A 22,834-nucleotide genomic window follows, 5' to 3' on the forward strand; every position below is an offset into this window, starting at 1 on the left:
TCACTTCACTTTGGAGCATGCAAGGCACTTAACTCCTGTTTTCAGTTTCCGGTAGAGGCAGCCATTTACATTGTTTATATATGCAGTTTGAGGCTTAGAAATGTTAAATAATCAACTCAACATCCACCATAGTTAAGCTGGATCTGCAACACTCATCCAGCTGATGAACAACTCTCTTTTTTATAGAAATGTTGCTGCCAGTTATGGAGAGAGGGTCCCATGGTAGCCATGTTTATGTTGCTTAATTGCTTCCATCCCGACAGCTGAATGGAGGCGGGTCACCAGGTCCAAGTTGAACCTAACAGACCCTCTGTCTGGATTAGGACTGAGCCTCACGGGTCTGTATGGTCATTTAGGACATTAGCCCATAGATTCAGGGCAGACATAGTCTGTCTGGTGGACTGTGGATTAGAGAAAGCTGGTCTGCAGAGGGAGTAGTGAGGCCAAGGCACCAAGAAAAGCAGAAACCTGCCAGGGAAAGTCCCCAGCCCTGCTTCCATCCCTTTCCTGAGGCCTAACTGCCCCCCTCGTGTGGGCCCAGCAAGACACCTTGTCCTCTCAGCATAAATCCACCCCTCCCCACACACACACCCTACTCCCGGCTAGCTAAAGTCATTCTGTTACTGCAACCAAAAGAGTTTTGCTGAATATAGCATCAGAGAAAGAGCTAGATAGATCCCAGCTGCTACTAAGACAGAGTTCCTGCCGCAGCCCCCATTTTTCTAGACTGTAGAGAAAGTCCTGACCTACTGTCCCTTTCTCTGTCACCACATCTTTCTTAAGGCTCTGCCCACTAACTTCGTCCCAAAGTGACCTCCTCACCAGTTCTTCATGCCCCCAGCTCCGGACACAATCTTTTTTGCACAGTTGATAATTGCGAGAAGATTGGGGCTCAGCAGTTCTGAAAGAAAGGGAGAAAGAGAATACCCATGAAAGTGCCAGGGACAGTCCCAAAGACTGGCTCTCCCTGCAAGGCACCTCCCACCCAGAGGCTGAGAACTTCCAGTCGAGGCATGGCCTCCCTCTCAGAGGCCCATCTGGACATCCATACAATGGCTGGTGGAGGTTGGGGGTGGCGGGGGAGTAGGGGCAGGAGGGTCAGGAGGACAGATATTTGAGTGTTACTGCCATACTCTCTAGTGGATGGTGGTTCACCCCAAGTGTGGAGGTTTCTAGGGAAAGAAAAAGGCAAAACAGGCTGCAGAGACCAAAGTGAACTCCTGCCTAGGGAGCGAGGCTCTTCAGGTGAAGAGCCGAGGGCCATTCATCAGAGTTCAAAGGAGGAGATGAGGTCTCCTCCTCATCACAGAGTCATGGACCTGTGGAATCTTCTGGACTAGCCCTGAGGTGGGGACTTTGCACTTGACCTTCGGTCAGACCATTAGGCAAAGACAGCACTATTTGCTGGCAAGAGCTGAGCCTTCAGGGCCATTAGTGTGGCATCTGGCACTGGTTCTATGAGCCTCAGTTTGCTCATCTGTAAAGTGGGGATCATATTAGTCTCTATCACATAGCAAGTTGGGTAAATGAGCCATGTGTGCAAAGTACTGAGTATGTAATACACTCAATAAATGTTGGCTGCTGTACTGCTCTGCTCTACTGACTGTGCAGAGCCTTTCTGCATCCTGAAAGCACCCTGCAGAACCTCTTGTGGGCATCCAGGAACACAGTCTAACCCCCTGCTCAGTAAGGAATTCCCTGATTCCTTGAGCCATCCCTCTGGGGGCATTCCCAGGCTGTGCATGGGAAGGGAAGTCCCGTGAGTAGAGGCTGGTCATCTCTCTCACCTCTCCCACCCTGGGGCCCTTGCCAGACCTTGACAGTCCACTTGGCAATTGTTTTCCGTGTGACTCTGGTAATCGTTGCACCAGTAGTGGCTGTTGATCTGGAAGATGCCATAGTCAAAGCTGCCATCTGTGTTTTCATTTACCTTTGTTATGTTGAAATCACTCTCTACGAAAGCCAGGCACAGCCCTTAGAACAGGGAGAAGAGGGTTTTCAGAGGGGGTGGCCAAGCTGAGGGAGAAGGAAGATGGAGGAGAAAGGGATGAGGAATCGGAAGAAAGGAGCAAGGACTGAGAGGCTAGATGGGGCTGGCAGGCCAGAAACATCCATCAGCTTCTCCTCTCATTTTTCAGTCCGTTCAGCCAGCCACCCATCAGTACAACCACTCATGCATCCATCTGTCCATCCATCCTTTCTGCACTTAATGATCACCTGCTGTGTGCCAGAAACTGTGCAAAGCTCAGAGAGGGACATTTAGCTGGGTCAAATGCAGATACTGCCTTCAAGGAGCCTATAGAGTAAGAATGAAACTATGGACCTAAAAAACCCACAAGGCAAAATAAAAGGAGAGAGTGTTGTAAGGCAGATATGCACAAATTCTGGGCCAAAAGGAGCTATCTCTATTGAGGAGCGGGATAGAGCCTTTGCACAGGCTGTTCGCTCTGCCTGGAATGCTCTTCCTCCAGATGTTTGGGGGACTGGATCCTTTTTTCTATTCAGCACTTCTCAAAGTCACCTCCTCAGAGAGGCCTTCCTTGACTTCCCCTTCTACAACAGTGTCACCCATCACCCCCCCTGACTTATTCTTCTGCATAGCATTATCACCACCAGGAAGCACTTCATGTATCTGTGTGTATGTTTCTTGCTGCCTCTTCCCCTAGGATGTGAATACTGTAAGAAAAGGAGCTATGTTGAAGTCTGCACCCCCAGCACCTAAAATCATTCCTGGGACATAGTAAGTGCTCAGTTAATAATGGTTGAACAAATATGGAATGTTGGGAAAGACTTCTTGAAAAGGGCTGCTTTGTTCACTTGACTTTGAAAAAACAAATAAGAGAAGAAAGAAAGACGGCCACTGAGGGCACGACCATGGGAGGAGGAAGGAGGAGGGAGTGAGAAAATGTCACTCACAGTCAGTCAGGGAGTAGCCCTCAAACCCATCCAAGTCCTCCTGGTGCAGCACCTTGGCCAAGTCACAGCGGCCAATGAGGCTGGCTTGATTCACAGCAACGAGGCAGCTGGCCAACGAGATGAGCAGTGGGCTTGTCATCCTTGGAGGGGAGGAGGCACGGTGGAGGGTGAGAGGTGGAGGGCCTGTGGGTCCTGGAGTCTCCCAGACTGCCTGCTGGTCTTCTCCTGGGGAATCTGGAGAGGGCAGCCAAATGTCCTCACTCACTCACTGCTCCCCTCCTGGCTATTTCTCTTTCCTTTCATGTATTATTCTATAAACACTTTTTTTTTGGTCTCCTGTTTGGTTTTTTATTCCCAATTTAAAATTAACAGAGCTGGGGCATGTCAAATAGACATGTGAGCTGGCCTAAAGGGGTACCCACTAGCCAAATCTGGAATAACATTTTTGAGGTAACAACTTTACTGAGATATAATTGACAATATATAATTCATACACTATATACTTAATTCAGTCAAAGTGTGTAATTCAATCATTTTCAGATCGCAGAAAATCATTTTCAGAATGCAGTTCTGTGTGACTATCACCACAGTCAACTTTATACTGTTTTCATCGACCCAAAAAGAAACCTCATATCCATTAGTTGTGACTCCCTGTTCCACTTCCCTCCAGACTCTGGCAACCACTAACCTACTTTCTGGGCTTCCCAGGTGGAGCTAGTGGTAAAGAACCTGCCTGCCAATGCAGGAGACATAAAAGATGCAAGTTCGATCCCTGGGTGGGGAAGATCCCCTGGAGGAGGGCATGGCAACGCACTCCAGTACTCTTTGCCTGGAGAATCCCATGGACAGAGGAGCCTGATGGGCTACAGTCCAGAGGGTCTCAAAGAGTGGGACACAACTGAAGTGACTTAGCATGCATGCATGCAATCTTTTTATTTCTATAGATTTGCCTGTTCTGAGCATTTCATATATACGAAGTCATACGATATCTGGTCTTTTGCATTTGACATCTTTCACTTAACATAATGTTTTCAAGGTTCATCCATGTCATAGCATGTACCAGTATTTATTCCTTTTTCATGGCTGAATACCCTGGAGAAGGAAATGGAGGCCCACTCCAGTATTCTTGCCTGGAGAATCCTGTGGATGGAGGAGCCTGGCAGGGCTACCGTCAGTCCATGGGGTCACAAGAGTTGGGCATGACTGAGTGACTAAACCATGGCTGAATAATATTACATTGTATGGATATATCACAATTTGTTTATGTATTCATCAGTTTGTGGACATTTGAGTTGTTTCTATTTTTCAGTTGTTAGGAATAATGCTCCTGTGAACATTCATGTACAAGTTTTTGTGGACAAATATCTACATTCCTATGGATATATACCAAACAGTGGGTCACATGGTGACTTAAAGTGTAAACTTTTGAGGAATTGCTAAACCTCCAAAGTGGCTGTACCAATTTACATTCCAATTAACCATGTATGAAGATTCCAGCTTCTCCACATCCTCACCAATACAGTTATTAACTGTCTTTTTGAGCAAAGCTATCCTAATGGGTGTGAAGTGGTATCACATTGTGGTTTTGATTTGCATTTGCTTGATGGCTAATAATGTTGATTGTCTTTTCACATGCTCATTGGCCATTTGTATGACTTTGGCAAAATGTCTTTTCATATCCTTTGCCTACTTTTTCAGTTGGGTTTTTTGTCTTTTCATTATTGAGTGGTAAGTGTTCTTTATATATTCTGAACCTTATCAGATATGTAATTTGCAAATATTTCCTCACATTCTATGGGTCACTTTTCACTCTCTTGACAGTGTTTCTTGGAAACACAAAAGTCTTAAATTTTGATGAAGACTGATTTATGTATTTTTTTCTTTTGTTGCATGTGCTTTGGTATCATATCTGTGAAACCAATGAATAACGGATTCCATGATAATCTAGAACAATTTGGCCATCAAAATAAATGATAATTATTATCTGTGATAACTTTCACTCTATCAAATGATGATAACCCATTGAGTGAGATAGGAATCCATGAGTTCATAACAGTAATAGATAGACAAATAGGTTCATAATGGGGATCAAGGGGCGGGGGCTCTTTCTGACAAGAAAGTGCTGACTGATAAATGCGGAGGTAGGCATAAAGTTGAAAAATCACCATCCTGAAACCATCATAGATTGATCTGAGCAAGAAAGAATCAACAGTGGGTGCTAAATCAGAGGGAGTGGGAAGCTTAGTGAAGAACTGAGTAGGTTCATGGTCCTAACGTGTCTCCCCACAGATTGCATCTTAGTTGCATGAGAAAAACAGTCGAAAAACAGTGGAGAAACCAGACAGCATTTTGACTTCAGTCACATTGAGTGAAGTAAGTCAGAGAAGGAGAAGTATCTTATGATACCCGTTATATGCAGAATCTAAAAAGAAATGATAAAAATGAACTTATTTACAAAACAGATACAGATTCACAGACTTAAAGAAAGAACTTATGGTTACCAGGGGGGAAGGATGGGGGTGGGATGCGGAAAGGGATAATTAGGGAAGATGAGATGAACATATACATACATACACACTGCTATATTTAAAATGGATAACCATCAAAGACCTACTGTATAGCACAGGGAACTCTGCTCAATGTAATCTGGACAAGAGGGGAATCTGGGGGAGAATGGATACATGTCCCTTTGCTGGAAATGGAGAGGAGGAAGGGAAAACGTCTTGCCCTGTGATCATACTGCTGCTGTCTTATTTAGACCCTAAGTCGTGTTCAACTCTTTGCAACCCTATGGACTTAGCCCATCAGGCTCCTTCATCCATGGGGTTTCCCAGGCAAGAATACTGGAGTGGCTTGTCCTTTTCTCCTCCAGGGGCTCTTCCTGACTCAGGAATAGAACCCATGTCTCCTGCATTGGCAGGCGGATTCTTGACCACTACACCACCTAGGAAGCCTCGTGTATGTGTGTGGGTTTCCTTAACTAGGTGTATGTTCCTGAAGGTTCCTCCATCCACTGGCTTCATGAGTCTGGCAGTTTCTTGGACAAGATGGCTACCTTGACAGTCTGTCTCCTCACGAATGTTTTATTCTGTCTCCTGATACTCACTCCTTAGCAGCCTGAGCTTGGGACCATTCTTTTGCTTCTCTCTCCCACCCTACAGTTGCCAGATTTAGTAAATAAAATCACAGCATGTCCCATTATGTTAGAATTTCAAACAAATAATGGCTATTTTTTTGGTATAAGTGTGTCTCATACAACCTTACTTGGCCCTGACTCAGTAGGATCCTTCAGAGACAGATATCACTGAGCTTTGGAAAGCAGGGAGCTCCATCTCTGCCCCTGAAAGCCCCTCTTGGGGTTCTCCAGGGAAGACAGTGGTTCGGGCAGGTACACCCCAACCCCCCCTCCCGAAGCTTACCTCTCTCCTATCCCTCGCTGACCCCAGGTCCCAGCCTGCCCAGGGCTTTCCGTGAGAATCTATAGAACAAAGCCTTTTGAGTGGGAGCCTCCTCTTCCTCATGGACTATCCTTTAGCCCCGCCCAGCTTACTGCTCTCCATGTTCCAAAGAAGATGGGAGCCCTCAGTCACCCCCGCCTTCTGGAACCCCAGTTCTGTGATGTCATCACTCTCCTGGAAATACTCTGGTCTTAACCTTGCAAACTGGCTCAGTCTTGAGGCCAATCTTGAGGCAGAAGCGGCAGATCGGCCTGGAGGGATTGGTGACAACTGTGATGAGGACCACTGGTGGGACAGGGTAGAGAGGGCGCGAGAGGGTGCACCACCCCCCTTCCCTTCTGGGCACAGTAACACCTTTGAGGGAACTCCTTCCCCCATGGGTTTTAGGCGGTCTGCCGGTCTCAGGGCCCTGCCCTCCAGGTGAGAGGGTTTGTTCACGCCCCAAACCGTGTATCTTGAACTGAAACTAAGTGGCGAGGCTCAGCTTCTCACAGGAAGCCTTCAGGTGTGGGGCCTGAGACTGCTTGGAATCTCATGGATACAGCCCATCTGAGAGAATAAGCGTCCTTGAACAGGGAGCAGAGTCCAGACAGGACTCTTGTCCCAGCATCCACCACTTCTGCAGCCTAAACTCACTTTTGCCCTCACTGCAACCCTGTGATTCAATAAATGTCCTTTCTTGTATAAACACATTTGAGTTGAGTTTCTGTCACCCATACAACCAAAAGAGACCTGCTTAGTACAGGTAGGATGGAGTTAACCATCCATGGAATGGTGACCTGACAACCTGTCACCTCCCCATGAAGGACACACATCTGAGTGTCATTTGTCACCAAGGAAGTCTGGGAGACATTTCCACCAACTATAGCAAAAAGGAAGGGCTTCCCAGGTGGAGCTAGTGGTTTAAAAAAAACACAAAAAACACTTGCCTGCTAATGCAGGAAACATAAAAGACAAAGATCTTGGGTTGGGAAGATTCCCCCGGAGGAGGGCGTGGCAATCCACTCCAGTATTCTTGCCTGGATAATCCCATGGACAGAGGAGCCTGGCAGGCTACAGTCCATGGGGTTGCAAAAAGTCAGGCATGACTGAAGCAACTTAGCAGCAGAAGCGTAGCAAAAAGGAGGCAAGAGAAAGTTTTGTTACTGATGCTCACTTCACCCTTGAGACAGAGTGATAGAGTCTACCAGAAAGGAAGTAGGAGGAGTTTTCTAAGTGGGCAGTGATGCCCTGTACCCTCTGTCTCTGGACTTGTCTCCCTACCGGGGCAGCAGCGCATTGCATCTTGGGATGTAAAGACAGCAGAAGCTCTCTTGTTGAGTCACTCAGCTGTGTCTGACTCTTTTCGACCCCATGGACTGCAGCACGCCAGGCTTCCCCATCGTTCACCATCTCCTGGAGCTTGCTCAAACTCATGTCCATTGAGTCAGTGATGCCATCCAACCATCTCATCCTCTGTCATCCCCTTCTCCTCCTGCCTTCAATCTTTCCCAGCATCAGGGTCTTTTCTAATGAGTTGGCTCTTTGCATCAGGTGGCCAAAGTATTGGAGCTTCAGCATCAGTCCTTCCAATGCATATTCGGGACTGACTGTCTTTAGGATTGACTGGTTTGATCTCCTTCAGTCCAAGGGACTCTCAGGAATCATCTCCAGCACCACATCTTGAAAGCATCAATTCTGAAGCTCTGGTGGAGGTTGAACCCTGGGAGGAGGGCATTCTCTGGCTATCACTTTATGCAGTACCATTTGTGGCCAAAACGGATGACCCAGATAACTTCAGATGATCCAAGTAACCTCACCTGTGCAGAATTAGAGCCCTGGGTGACAGGAAAGGCTTCCATAGTCCAGGACCACATGCTGGAAATTGGACCTGCAGGCGAGGGTCTCCTTGCAGCATGAAGTCTTAGAGGAAATGATGGCAGCACTCAGAAGGGGACCATAGGGACTCTCCAGGCCCACTCACTCCCAACTCTGGTACACATGAGCCCTGGATGGATTCCTACCCATTCAAGGAACTGGCACATCCAACCTGGGACCCATGAATAAAGTCTGGAAGTTGTAGCCTGGGGTAAGAAGACACGGTCTCCACATATCACTTGTCTAAATAAACATGTTCAAGTTATAAATCAAGCAACTTCAGTTTCACTTTTCACTTTTATGCATTGGAGGAGGAAATGGCAACCCACTCCAGTGTTCTTGCCTGGAGAATCCCAGGGACAGAGGAGCCTGGTGGGCTGCCATCTATGGGGTCGCACAGAGTCGGAGTCGGACATGACTGAAGCGACTTAGCAGCAGTAGCAGCAGCAACAAGCTGTTAAGTAAAATATTTTCTATCCTCATATTCTGACAAACATTCCTTTAAAAGAATAAAATTTTAAAATGTGTATAAAGCTATGTGTGTGTGTGTGCTCAGTTGGGTCTGAGTCTGCGGATCCAGAGACTGTAGCCTGCCAGGCTCCTCTGTCCATGGAATTTTCCAGGCAAGAATACTGGAGTGGATTGCTATTTCCTACTCCAGAGGATCTTCCTGACCCAGGGCTCGAACCATGTCTCTTGCATCTCATGCATTAGAAGGTGAATTCTTTACCGCTAATGTTGCCTGGGAAGCCCATATGAAGCTACAGCCCATTATATTAATATATGACTGAAGTTAGCAAAATGCCCAAGGTCAATGAATTTAACTTTTATTCCACATGTCTGGAAGCTCTGTTAATGGACTAATAATGTTGGGATGAATAATAAGTGTATACATAATTCATAAAGGATTAAAACTTTCATGAAATTTATTTTCTTATCTTCCTTTCAGCACAAACACTAGTTATATTTCTATGATCAACTTTTAAATATATTTAAGAATTAAAAACATAATTATATTCAAAGTACATAATTTAAAATATATTTTCATCAAAAATATAAATTTAGGTAAAAAATGTACTAATTTTTTCTGTTTTCCAAAATGTTAGTTTCTTTAAAATATTAAAAAGTAGCTAATAATTTGAAAGTCAAGGGTTTTCCTGGTGGCTCTGTGGTAGAGAATCCACCTGCCAATGCAGGAGACACGGGTTCGATCCCTGGTCCGGGAAGATCCCACATGCTATGGAGCAACTAAGCCTGTGCACCACAACTACCGACCTGTGCTCTGCAGCCTGGGAGCTGCAACTAACGAGCCTGTGCGCCACAACTAGTGAACCCCCACACCCTAGAGCCTGTGGTCCCCAACAAGAGCAGCCACCACAATGAGGATTCTGTGCATTGCAACACAGAATCCTCATTGTGGTGGGGGTGGTGAGAGTAGCCCCCACTTGCCGAGACTACAGAAAAGCCCGAGCAATAACAAAGACGCAGCACAGCCAAAAATAAATACATAAATAAAAGTATTTTCTTAAAAGTCAAAATGCAAATTAGAATGAATGTATATTAAATTTTTATATCAAAATTACAGAGATCTATTTTATTTTACTCTTTCAAAGTTTAACTACACTTTACTAAGTAACTTTGAATTTTAATATTTAAATTTTATTTAAATTATAAATGTAATTTAAAACTTAAAGTAACTTTTCAAATTAAAATGTTAAAATTCATAAGTCTGGCATTTAATGTCCATCTTGTTGCCAATGTAAAGAATTAGTATTATATTATGTCTAAAGTCTAGACATATATGAAAACGTAAGAGTAATGTGTAATGTGAGTTTTGCAATATTACAAACATTTCCTCAGCTTTTTACAGCTGAGGTAAATATTGTACTAATTCATGGATACTTCCAGAACCAAGAATAGGAACACAAGAATAAGAAACTGTACACTCAGCACTACTAGCAAATGATATCTCATTGTGTTCAAATCTATTGCCTTCAGGCCACCTGAGAGGAAAGCTCTGAAGAGTTAATTTACTAGTCTTTTCTCTTACCTAAATACTTTTCCGCTCAAAGCCTCTCTGAACTTCATAATAGTGCCTAGCAAGAGCCATTAAGCTTTCACCAAAACATAAAACAGGAGCTATACTGTAACATTCAATAACGTTTTAAAAATGGTCCATATAAAAATATCTTAAAAAAAAAAAAAGGCTGTTGTCACACACTTGGAAGTCCTCCAAATCCTGAGCAGAAAGGCATGCGGAAAACGATGAGACCAAAGAGGATGATGTGGATGACAAAGATCAGAGACTTAACCTGGGACAAAGGCAAGCGAGCTGAAAAAGGTGAGTTTGCAGATCTGACGTGAAAAGGCAGTCACAATGAGACATATTCAAACCATATGTTCATAAGACTGAATTTTAAAAATTATTTACTTATTTTTGCGCTAGGTCTTCACTGCGTGTGTGGGCTTTCTCTAGTCGCAGCGAGTTGGGGCTACTCTCTGGTTGCAGTGCGCGGGTTTCTCATGGAGGCGGCTTCTCCTGTTGTGGAGCACAGGCTTTAGATGCACGGGCTTCAGCAGTTGCTCTGTGGCATGTGGGATCTTCCCAGACTAGGGATCAAACCTGTGTACCCTGCATTGGCAGACGGATTCTTATCCACTGGACCACCAGGGAAGTCCAAGACTGAGTTTTTTATTCTATATTTAGGCTGTACTTCTTCCCTAGTGGCTCAGATGGTAAAGCCTCTGCCTACAATGCAGGAGACCTGGGTTCCATCCCTGGGTCGGGAAGATCCTCTGGAGAAGGCAATGGCAACCCACACCAGTACTCTTGCCTGGAAAATCCCAAGGACGGAGGAGCCTGGTAAGCTATAGTCCGTGGGGTCACAAAGAGTCAGACACGACTTCACTTTCACTTTACCCCAAAGAAAGTATACCTTCTCAAATAACTTCAGGAATAGTTACAAAACTGATTATAAACTAGGCTAAAACTATTACCTCAAATTGTCCCAAAAGGAGGAATTATATCAGCTCCATACTCTGGCTACAATTTAAAAACCTCAATTTCTTATAACTTTAAAAGAAAAACATACACAGACACACATACACTTTTTCTCCCCTGAATAATTATTGGGTCACTGGCAAATTATTAGTAAAATCTGGAGTAACAGCTTTCTAAAATGAAAATGACATTAATATATCGTGTCTGAAATTTATTTAGAAGTAAATTCATAGTCTTAACTGCTTTCATTCAAGTAAAAAAATTTGAGTGTTTGACTCAAGAAGTTAGAAAAATTAGAAGAAAAACTTTCCCAAGGAAAACAGAAGGAAGCAAAGCATAAGAATAAAAGCATAATATATTTAATGAGGGGTTCCCTGGTGGCTCAGATGGTAAAGAATTTGCCTGCAATGCAGTAGACCTGGGTTTGGTCCCTGGGTGGGGAAGATTCCCCTGGAGAAGGAAATGGCTACTCACTCCAGTATTCTTGCTTGAAGAATTCCACGGACAGAGGCGCCTGGAGAGCTACAGTTCATGTGGTCACAAAGAGTCGGACACGACTGAGTGACTAACACTTTCACACTTTCATGCTGAATCGGATTCAGGGGAAATGTTGGGTGACAAGTTAAAAATGGAGTTAAGAAACAGCAACGAGAGAACCGGCATATTATGTGTCCCACTTTGGACTTGGGATTCTTCTTTGTGGTACTAGTGCAGTGTAAGCTAAATTCTTCAAAGTTTCTGGAGTAAATTCCTTGCAAGGACAGGTCACTCTGAAGCTACAGGTCACCACAAAACTCAGTAGGTTGATTATCCAAGAAGGTAGAATAACTTAGGGTTCTAAAGCTTTGTTACTTGAAAACCATTGCCAAACATTTTCTCTCATAAAATCATGTTCTGTCTCAAGAAGGCCTCCAGTGGGACAAAGAGGTACCGTTGCCAGCTGCTAGCCTTGAGAGCATGGGTCACAGAAGGAGACTTCTGTTTCTGCTCAGGAAAGTGCAAAGGAAGCTTCTAGATTGCACTGTGAAACACAAGATGAATCAAATACAAACATGCCTTAAAAAAATCAAGTACGGACCTCAGTGAGCTCATAAGCCGGAGTAATTAACGTTTCTTTACTTACTTGGCTGCACCGGGTCTTAGTTGTGGTATGATGGATCCTTGACCTTCTTTTCAGCATGTGGGTTCTTTTAGTTGTGGCACGAAAACTTAGTTGCAACTTGCGGAATCTAGCTCCCTGACCAGGGACTGAACCTGGGCCACCTACATTGGGAGTGCGGCATCTTAGCCACTGGACCACCAGGGAGGTCCCTGAGTAATTAATAGACTGCAGAAAATTCCGCAGTGGTCCACACTGAACACACCACTCACATAATTCAAAAAGTAACATGCCACCCTAATGATCAGTCCTCTGAGAAATGAATCCACTGAACTAAGATCTGCCTGTTTCCACCTCCTCTGCTCAATCTCAGCGCCCATGTGTGATCCACACAGCATGTACTCTCCTGCATGGAGTGGCCTTTGGAGCCAAACCAGCCAAAGTTCCTGGCAAAGAACTGGGTTCGTGTAATTTCATGTGTAGGTAAAGCCTGTGACCACATCGCTGTATGTTTTACAGTTCTCATGCATGAGCATCTACTTGGGACTTATCTATTATTTTGTTACTTTCCTTCTGTTTCTTTTCTATATGATAGTTAGGGCATAATGCTGCTTTTTAAATTTACCATCACTCTGAATGGATAAACACGTCAATGAAAAGAGAAGAACCATTGGTTAATTTGTTGAATGGATAAATGTCAAAATAATTATGCTGAGTAAAAGAAGCCAGACCAAAAAAAAAGTATATACTGATTTCATTTATAGAAAACTCTTAAAAATGTGGACTAATCTATATGTTTTTTTTAATTATAGAAAGCATGGGGGGAAATCCCTGGTGGTTCAGTGTTTAGGGCTCCATGCTTCCACTGCAGGGAGCAAGGGTTTGATCTCTGGTCAGGGAACTAAGATCCCACGTGCCTTGTGGCATGGTCAAAAAGATAAATAAATAAAATATTTTAAAAATTATAGAAAGCACAAAGCAATCATTAGTTGCTTGGGGACAGGGGGTAGAAAGGGGGACAAGGAAATTTGGGGGGAGTGATGGAGATGTTCACCATCTTGATTGTGATGATGGGCATGGATATTCACAAAAATCAAAAATTATCAAATTGCACCCTACAAATATGTCATTTATTAGATAGTGTCACCGTGGGACACAACTGAGTGACTAAGCACAGCACAGCACATCACTGACTCAACGGACATGAATCTGAGCAAACTCTGGGAGAGGGTGAAGGACAGGAAAGCCTGGCATGCTGCAGTCCATGGGGTCACAAAGAATCAGACGTGACTTAGCGACTGAACAACAACCTCAATAAAGTGCTTAAAATCTTTAAAAACTATTATCATTACACAAAATATATTTTATGACGAAGGAGTTATGGGTCTGTCATGGTTGAAACCCCCAGCATCAGGAAAATTCAGAAACGGGCGGGGTAGGGGGGTAATTTTTCCCACATTCCGCTTCTCAGGCCAACTCTCTGTGCAAGTTATCCTGTGGCCACTAGGGGCCAGCAACGGCCCCTGTACAGGAAGTGGGGCTGCAGGGGTACCAAGTTAATTGATTGATTCATTAATCAATCCATGGGGTCCTAAAGAGTCTGACATGACTGAGAGACTGAACAACAACAAAAAATTATTTATTAGCTGTACTTTTTCTTTTGCATTAGCTGCATATTCTCAATACATCTCAGGAACTGGCTGTTGTCTGCCCCCTGGGGAAGGTACAGCAGGCATTGGTCCTGCTGTAGACGTCCAGAGAGCAGCCAGCCTGACAGGTACAGGGCAGGAGCCACAGGTAAGGGGATGAGAGGGAAGAGGGAAGTGGCAGGGCTCACTCTAGGAAAGCAATTGGAGCAGCAGGCTGTACGCTACTCTGGCCAACACAATCCTGCAGGCAGCATGGATAGGGAGCACCAGCAGGTTGCAGGGTTCAACCACTCAGGTGGGACTGGGGCATAACTCCAGTGCCCAGGGGGAGAAAGGCAGGACCCTCATCCTCATATTGGGTGGGTGACCAAGGCTAGAACTCAGGCCAAGGATCAAACTCAGAAGCCCTGGGACTTACCTGGTGGTTCAGTGGCTAAGACTCTGTGCTCCCAATGCAGGGGGGCGTGGGTTCTGTCCTTGGTCGAGGAATTAAAACCCACATGCCGCAACTAAGACCTGGCACAGCCAAGTAAATCAATAACAAGTATATATATTTGTTTAATCAGAAGCACTGAGTGTTAGCTAGGCTTAAATTGCGGTTGAGAGGAATGGAAAACCCCAAATATCACTGGCTCAAACAGAGTAGAAGCTCACTTCTCTCTCATGTTAAGACATCCCCAGGGAGTCAGTCTACTACCAACAGGGTGCCCCATCGTGCCAACGAGATGAAAGAGAGAGAGGATCTAGTTTCCCCTGTCTTGTTCTCCAATCTTCAGTCATGGCTTTGCTCCTTGGCCCAAAATGGCAGCTAGGACTCAGCCTTTCCTTGCCATATTCCAGGCAACAAGAAAGGAGAAGTACAGTCTTCTTTTTTAGGGCATTTCCTAGAATTATGCAGACTACTTCACTTACATTCTATTGGCCAGAACCAGACCTAGCTGCAAATGACAACGGGAAATACAGTCTTAGTTTCACACATTCACGGATGGGCCCAACTAAAAATCAGAGAGTCTATAAGTGAAAATCAGAGAACATGTTTCAGGGACTCAAATTACGATATAAGGCAGAAGTGAGCAGGGGGCTCACCCTTAGACCCAGGTGCTGGGGTGTAGCTGTTTCCATCTCTGCTGCCCTAGGTCCCAGGGCTTGGGTGGAATGGGGTCACATGAATTCAGTTGTGGGGAGGGAGGAGGTGTTGAACCCAGCCACAGGGCCTGACTGTCCCTCAGTACCTGCCACTGCAGCAACAGTGGGCCTTTTACAGCTAAGTGCAGCATCAGCCGTGGAAGAATCGTCTGCTCGTCAAGGACCGGCACAGACTCAAAGGCCAACAACCGCTTGATGCTGTGAAAGGAATTCTCAAGATGAGTCCAAGGGTCACAGACTGCCTTCTCCCAGGAGGCGGCCATGTGGTTGAGGACAACTGCCTTTTTTATTTCTTTACTTAAAAAATAATTTTTAAAAATTTACTATGGAATAACATGGACAAAGAAAAGTCCACAAATCATAAGTGATCTTCACACACACACACAACGAATACACCTAAGCACCCAGCTTCCAGATCAAGAAGTAGAACCTTACCACAACCACGGAAGACCTGAAGGGTCCCTTCCAGTGACTCCCCATTCGCCCTCCTCCCACCTCCACCCTTCCCACCCCACACCCTTCAGTGTCCATCCCTATCATTAGCATTTAAAAATCTCTCTGGGCAATTCCATAGTTAATGTTGAGAATCACTGCTTTTGTAAAAACAGTTTTCTAACTTGGCTGTTCATTAGAATCCACTGGGATAGAAAAGGGAACAGAAACAGCTGCTAGAAGGCAGTGTGGTGCAGTGGGGAAACCTGGGGACCAGACAGACCTGCCAGTTATCAGCTGTGTGACCTTGACTGAGTCTCTGCACCTCTCTTACCTGTGAAATGGGGATAGCATCATCCCATGCCCAACAGAGCTGAGGCTGAGAGACAGAGGAGGTAAGCCTGGGCAGATGTAGGGTCCAAATATGGCAGCTACCATTGTCATTTTTATTAAAGGTGAGCAGCCCCAGGAAAATTGAAAGCCCTTCTTTCTGTATGCAGATGGGACCCCATCTGGGGATGGTGGAGACAGACTATGCTGATAAGAGGGTCAACAGGTTGGTAAGAAGCCCGTGTCTTTCTAGGGAGTCCAGGAAAATTCCACAGGCAGCAGAGATCCCAAGCTAAAGCCAGTGAGAGGTGGCCCCCGGTTAGCAAAACTGCAACATCAACAGCACCGGGGACCAGCAACTGTAGACGAACTTGGGCTAAACTAACCCTTCTCCTTCAGCAAGATGAACAAGGAGCTGACTGGCTGCAGGCTGACTCTGAGAGCTGCTTATGGAGAAAAATGCAATGTTGTTGAGCACCTGCTTTGTGCCAGACGTTGCACATTTATGTCTTTAATCTCATGAGGTGGACAAACTCATCCCATTAATCTTTTTTTTTTTTTAGATTTGTTTATAGCTGCACTGGGTCTTCATTACTGAGTGAGGGCTTTCTCTAGTCACGGTGAGCGGGGACTACTCTTTGTTGCAGCGCTTCTCATTGCTGTGGTTTCTTTTGTTGCAGAGCATGGGCACTAAGGTGCCCGGTGCACAGGCGTGGCATGTGGAATTCTCCAGGACCAGGGATGGGACTCATGTCTCCTGCATGGGCAGGCGGATTCTTAACCACTGGACCATCAGGGAAGCCTGCATCCCATTGATCTTGAGGGCCCTGAGGCTTAGAGGCAGCAGCGACTACCTAACTCACAGAACCCAGCTGTCACAAGAGGCTGGGACATGCCTCTCCACTGGGCTGCATCACCCCTATGTGTGTGGTGTGTACACAAATGACCTGTGAATACCTTGATTAGATGCTCATTTCTCTTTTTTTCCTGAAATGAAAAGTGTATGACCTTTTAAGCTGATGACTTTATCTTTTTTTTGGTACTTATTACAAGATATAATATTCACTTTAGAACATATAGGAAATATAAATAAAAGAAAAATATTAAAGTATCTTACACAGAGATGAGCACATCTATGTTTCACACCTATCGTTCATCTGTGTGAGTCTGTGTGTGTGTGTGTGTGTGAGTATATAGGTAGAAATTGACCAAAAAGGAGTCATGAGGTATACTCTGTTAGATAATTTGCTTCTCTTCACTTAACAATACAGTTGACCTTGAACAGCACAGGTTTCAACTGCATGGGTCCATTTATTGCATATTTTTTTCAAAACAAGGCAGGTTCCATATCTGTGGATATGGAGGACTGGTTATGGGACTTTAGCATCTGGGGATTTTTGTATCTGAAGCAGGTTCTGTAGCCAATTCCCTGTGGAAATAGAGGGACGACTGCAAAGAGTGGTCGTATCTGTATGTCATCGAATATTTTTCTCCAACAGTGGCTCTTGTTAGAAGCTCCAAGGAAAGCTTAACAAATATTCATGTCTGGGTTCCACTCTTCAGGTGGATTTAATTGACCCTGGATGGGGTTGGTCCATGGGACTTTTAAGACCCCCCGGGGGTTCCAATGTGCAGTCAAGCTGGAGCGCTCCTTGCCACAACTTCGCTTTCCCATGGTGGCCTTGCGTTTACTTTACTGAAGGGATATACTGTAATTTGACCAACTCCCTTCCTTAGACACTCAATTTGGTTCCATTTTTTTCAATATTAGAAACCAGGTGTTAGCAAACCTTTTCTGTAAAGGACCGAATAATATGTTTTAGCCTTTATAGGCTATAAGGTGTCTGTTTAACCCTGCCTTTATAGCCTGAAAGCAGCCACAGACAATGCATAAAAGGAGCGTGGCTGTGTTCCAATAAAACTTTATTTACAAAAACAAGCAGTGGCCAATTTAGCCTCTGAGCCATAGTTTGCTGGCTCCTGCTATAAGCAATGCTGTAGTGAGTATCTTTGAAGCTACACCTTCTAGCATAAAATGACTATTTTCTTGGGATGGTGATACCGTTTACTTTTAGAAGTAAGACCCCTTCCAAATAAAACTTGAACTAGAATTCATATAAACAACAGGTAAGAGGGGCATCTTGTTAGTTACATATATTTTATAAATTCAAATGTACATTTTCTTCTTAAAAAGTCAGGGGTTGTAGATCATAGTTATTTTTGGTTTTGCTTCTGATCAGCCTCAGCACCTGTGGCATTCAAGTCAAAGTTTTGTAGAACCAACCAAATGTCTCTATGAAACCCTAGTGCTCCACAAGGAATAGTTTGAAAACCATTGCAATGTGATAAATTCTTGGAAATATAGCTGGTGGAAGGCCTGAACCATTTCAAAGCAGCTTATGAAGACTTCCCTGGCGGTTCAGTGGTTAAGACTGTCTTCCAATGCTGGGGGTACAGGTTCCATCCCTGGTCAGGGAGCTGAGATTCCACATACCTTGCAGTCAAAAAACCAAAACAGAAAACAGAATAAATATTGTAACAAATTCAATACTTTAAAAATGGTCCACATAAAAAAAAAAAAACTTAAAAAAAAAATAAAAGCAGCTTGTGTATGTCATTTCAGCTGTCAAATGACCCTGAAGAAAAAGGGAAAAAAAGACATGTTTCTAATATTCAAACAGGTGTGAACAGCTTCCTGTTGTCCAATTGGCTTTGCAGGGTGAATGTTTTAGACACTGGTTCCTAGTGTGGTGTGAATCACTTCCTTTCCTTGTCTCATCCCTTTCAATGATTTGTAGAAGGTTCTCCAAGGTTCTCCCATTGCACATGCTCATTATGGCTTTCAGAAAATCAATAAAATGATCATCTTATTTTCTTTTTTCTTCTAGTCTTACTGAGATATAATTGACATACAGCACTGCATAAGTTTAAGGTTTACAGCATAGAGATTTGACTTACATACATCATGAAATGATTATCACAGTAAGTTTAGTGAACATCCATCATCTCACATAGATACAAAAAAAAAAAAGAAAAAAAAACTTTCCTTGTGATGAGAACTCTTAGAATTTATCCTCTTAACAACTTTCATATATAACATACAGCAGTGTTAATTATATTTATAATGCTGTACACTACATCTTTAGTACTTCATTATCTTTTTTTAATATTTGTTTTTTAATATTTTTTAATATTGTGTGTATGTGGGTTTTTTTTTTCAATATTTGCCAGGTCTTAGCTGTGGCATGTAGGATCTATTTTCTGACCAGAGATCATACTCAGGCCCCCAACATTGGAAATGTGGATTCTTAACCACTGGACCACCAGGCAAGTTCCCTCCCTGCCCACTCTTCAGCCTTCTCTCTCGACACTCCGCAGCGCCGCAGCCTCACCCCTGGGTCCCTGCGACCACAGCCCTGGACTCCCTCAGGTTTCAGAGCCACAGCAGATGCTGCTTCCCCTGCAGATTGCTCTTCCTGCCCCTTCTGTCTGAATTTTCCTATGTACCTTTTCTGACTCAGCTCTCCTGCCACTGTTCCCCTAGCACATCATACAGAACTGTAAGTGGCCAAGATCACTGTGCCTGGACAGTGGGAAGGAGTGGCTGACTCATGTGGGATTCTGTGGGGTTCTTTCACTTGACCCCAAAGCAGCCCTGGTCCTCCCCTTCTCCTCTCCACAGTCTGCGATATTCCCCACAGCATCTGAGCTAAACAGGGAACCACCGACTCCCTAGAGCCTTGTCATTAGGAGCTGGCATTTTGCTGCATTCCCCCTGTTGTGACGACTGGCATTGAAGCTGGTGCCAAATGGGCAACCCAGAAGGATCTTTCTCTTCCTTTTTTCCTTCCTCCAGGCTTGTTCTTTAGGCTTGAGAAGCCAGATGCTTTGGGGTTTAATTACACACTGCAGTTAGAAGCACAGAATGTCAGAGCTGGAAAGGAAGAACCTTATTATAAATAATCGCTGCCAGCATTTATTGAACACTTACTCTGTGCCAGGCCCTGTGCCAGGCCTGTTTCCAGGCATTACCTCGCTTACCCTTCCCAACAATTCCAGGAGGCAGAAACCATCATCACCCCTATTCTGCAGGGAAGGAAACAAAAGGTTTTCAGGAGATTACAGGGCATTTCCCAAACTGTGCTGTGTGGTACACAGTGGCAAAAAAAAAAAAAAAAAAAGTTTATTCAGGTTTTTCCACAAGATGGTATGGAAAAGTCCAAATGAACTATTTGGCCAACCAATATTAGTTGCTGGTGAGGAAAAAAGCATCCCACTGTTACACAGCACAACCTGTATCACCCTGGGAAAGTCACAATACACATCAGTATTCTAAAGGCTCTAAGAAGTCCTGTAGTAAAGAAACCTGTTGGGGTCAGTGTCACTTCTGTGGGTACCTCACTGGGACTGCTGATCAGAAGACACAGTTTGGGGAATGCAGATCTTACCCTTGCTCTTCATCTTACAAATGGGGTAAGAAAGGCCTAAGATGATGGCATCTGGTCCCATCACTTCATGGCAAATAGGTAGGGAAACAATGGAAACAGTGACAGACTTTATTTTTTGGGGCTCCAAAATCACTGCAGATGGTGACTGCAGCCATGAAATTAAAAGACACTTGCTCCTTGGAAGAAAAGCTATGACCAACCTAGATAGCATATTAAAAAGCAGAGACATTACTTTGCCGACAAAGTCCATCTAGTCAAGGCTATGGTTTTTCCAGTGGTCATGGATGGATGTGAGAGTTGGACCATAAAGAAGGATGAGTGCCAAAGAAGTGATTTTGAACTGTGGTGTTGGAGAAGACTTGAGAATCCCGTGGACAGCAAGGAGATCAAACCAGTCCAAACTGTGCTGAGTGGTACACAGTAGTAAAAAGAAAAAGTTTGTTCAGTTTTTTGTTAGTATTGATTGCCAGGTGGACCTATCTGAACTAAAATGTTTAAATCCAAAGGTATTTTACATTGTCAACCTTTCCAAAAAGGTTAATAAAGTGCTCCTTGCATTTTATCAATTCTATCAAAACTATCAATCAAACTATCAAAACTGTCAGTCCTAAAGGAAATCAATCGTGAATGTTCATTGGAAGGACTGATGCTGAAGCTGAAACTCCAATACTTTGGCCACCTAATGCGAAGAACTGACTCAATAGAAAAGGCCTGATGCCGGGAAAGATTAAAAGCAGGAGGAGAAGGGGACGACAGAGGATAAGATGGTTGGATGGCATCACCGACTGAATGGACATGAGTTTGAGCAAGTTCTGGAAGTTGGTGAAGAACAGGGAAGCCTGGCGTGCTGCAGTCCATGGAGTCACAAAGAGTCAGACATGACTGAGTGACTGAATGACATCAACAAGAAAGGCCCGGGTAATGCTTGAGGTACAGACCAGGCACAGATTTTGGGCCCCATGCTCTCTGCACATCCACCCCACCCCTTCCAGAAAAGATAGAGTGGAGAAACGCAAACCATGACCCATCTGGCCCCCACTTCCTGTTTTTATAAATAAAGTTTTATTGAAAATGATCAGATTCAGCTCCCTTGATTTACAGATGAGCCAATCAAAGCCCAGAGAGGATAACTGATTTGTCAAAGGTCACGCAGACAATTAGGGGCAGAAATAGATTCTAGATCTAAAACCAGAAATAGATCTCCAAAAACCAGGTATTCTCTGAAACACAAATCAGACAGGTGGCAGGAGGTGACATGTGAAGTTCCTGATACCTGTGACATCTGCTTACAAGTTCTCCACTGTACAATACTTAAAAAAATACTTCCCGCTTTCTGCTATGGCACGAACACCCCCCAAGGCATTTCTCTCACTGTTTTGGGAAAAGCCACCTTTGCATGAACAGTCAGGCTCCTCTGTCCTCCACTCTGTGTGCATGAACAGAGTAGGGGCCAACTCGAAATCTCTGGAGGGGCAAAGGCTGAACAGGGCAGTCCATGTTTATTTAAATTCTGTACCAGATGCAGGAAATCATTATTAACTTCCCCTCTGCGAATGTGAAACGTGAGATCATTTGGACAGGACCTGGGCATAAAGCAACCTTTGCCCGCTCCAGGAAGAGTTTGCCAAATGAATAACTAGCATAAACAGGAGCCCCAGGGCAGCTGTTTGAAACCACTTCAGAAAATAAATTCCTTTCAAGGGTTCTTGGGCCTCCCTGAAACAAGCTATGGTACAAGGGTCACCTATTGATATTTTGTGTGTGTGTAGTCATGTATGGATGTGAGAGAGAAGGCTGAGCCCCAAAGAATTGATTTCAAACTATGGTGCTGGAGAAGACTCTTGAGAGTCCCTTGGACAGCAAGGAGATCAAACCAGTCAGTATAAAGGAAATCAACCCCAAATACTCATTGGAAGGACTGATGCTGAAGCTGAAGTTCCAATACTTTGGTTACCAGATGCAAAGAGCCAACTCACTAGAAAAGACCCTGATGCTAGGAAAGATGGAAGGCAGGAGGAGAAGGAGATGACAGAAGATGAGATGGTGGGATGGCATCACCGACTCAATGGACATAGTTTGAGCAAACTCCAGGAGGTACCGAAGGACTGGGAAGCCTGGTGTGCTGCAGTCCACGGGATTGCAAAGCGTCAAACACGACTGAGCAACAACTGAACAACATGTTCATGTGTACAGTTGAATATGCAAATAAAATCATTCTGACCTCTTCATTAAAATGCAGGGAGCACTTTAGTAACCTTTTTGGAAAGGTTGACAATGTAAAATACCTTTGGATTTAAACATTTTAGTTCAGATAGGTCCACCTGGCAAGTGATACTAACTGGGGAGATGTGATTAATCTCTGAATCTAGGGGAGGAGGTGTCTCACCGATCCTGGATGGCCAAGGCAGGCCTGAGAGTTAAAGGTTCATCTAGAAACAGCTGCGGGGACAACAGTGGCCTCTGGGTGGAGGTTCTTCCTGGGGCAGCCAGACTGCCCA

The 22,834-nt window shown here is 44.4% G+C and overlaps 1 protein-coding gene across 3 annotated transcripts in view; it reads right to left on the minus strand.

Moving 5' to 3' along the window:
• Positions 1-22,834, minus strand: part of LYZL6 (lysozyme like 6) — a 29,656-nt gene that overhangs the window by 1,139 nt on the left and 5,683 nt on the right. For 2 of the 3 annotated variants that reach the window (XM_059878195.1, XM_024980351.2), the window contains 3 exons: positions 2,917-3,150; positions 1,816-1,974; positions 823-901 (listed from right to left, as the gene is read on the minus strand). In XM_059878195.1, coding sequence (XP_059734178.1) covers positions 823-901; positions 1,816-1,974; positions 2,917-3,055 — 377 coding nt within the window. In that variant the 5' untranslated portion in view covers positions 3,056-3,150. 3 annotated transcript variants of the gene reach the window in all.

This window comes from Bos taurus, chromosome 19 (genome assembly GCF_002263795.3).
Source record: "Bos taurus isolate L1 Dominette 01449 registration number 42190680 breed Hereford chromosome 19, ARS-UCD2.0, whole genome shotgun sequence".
NCBI lineage: Eukaryota > Metazoa > Chordata > Mammalia > Artiodactyla > Bovidae > Bos > Bos taurus.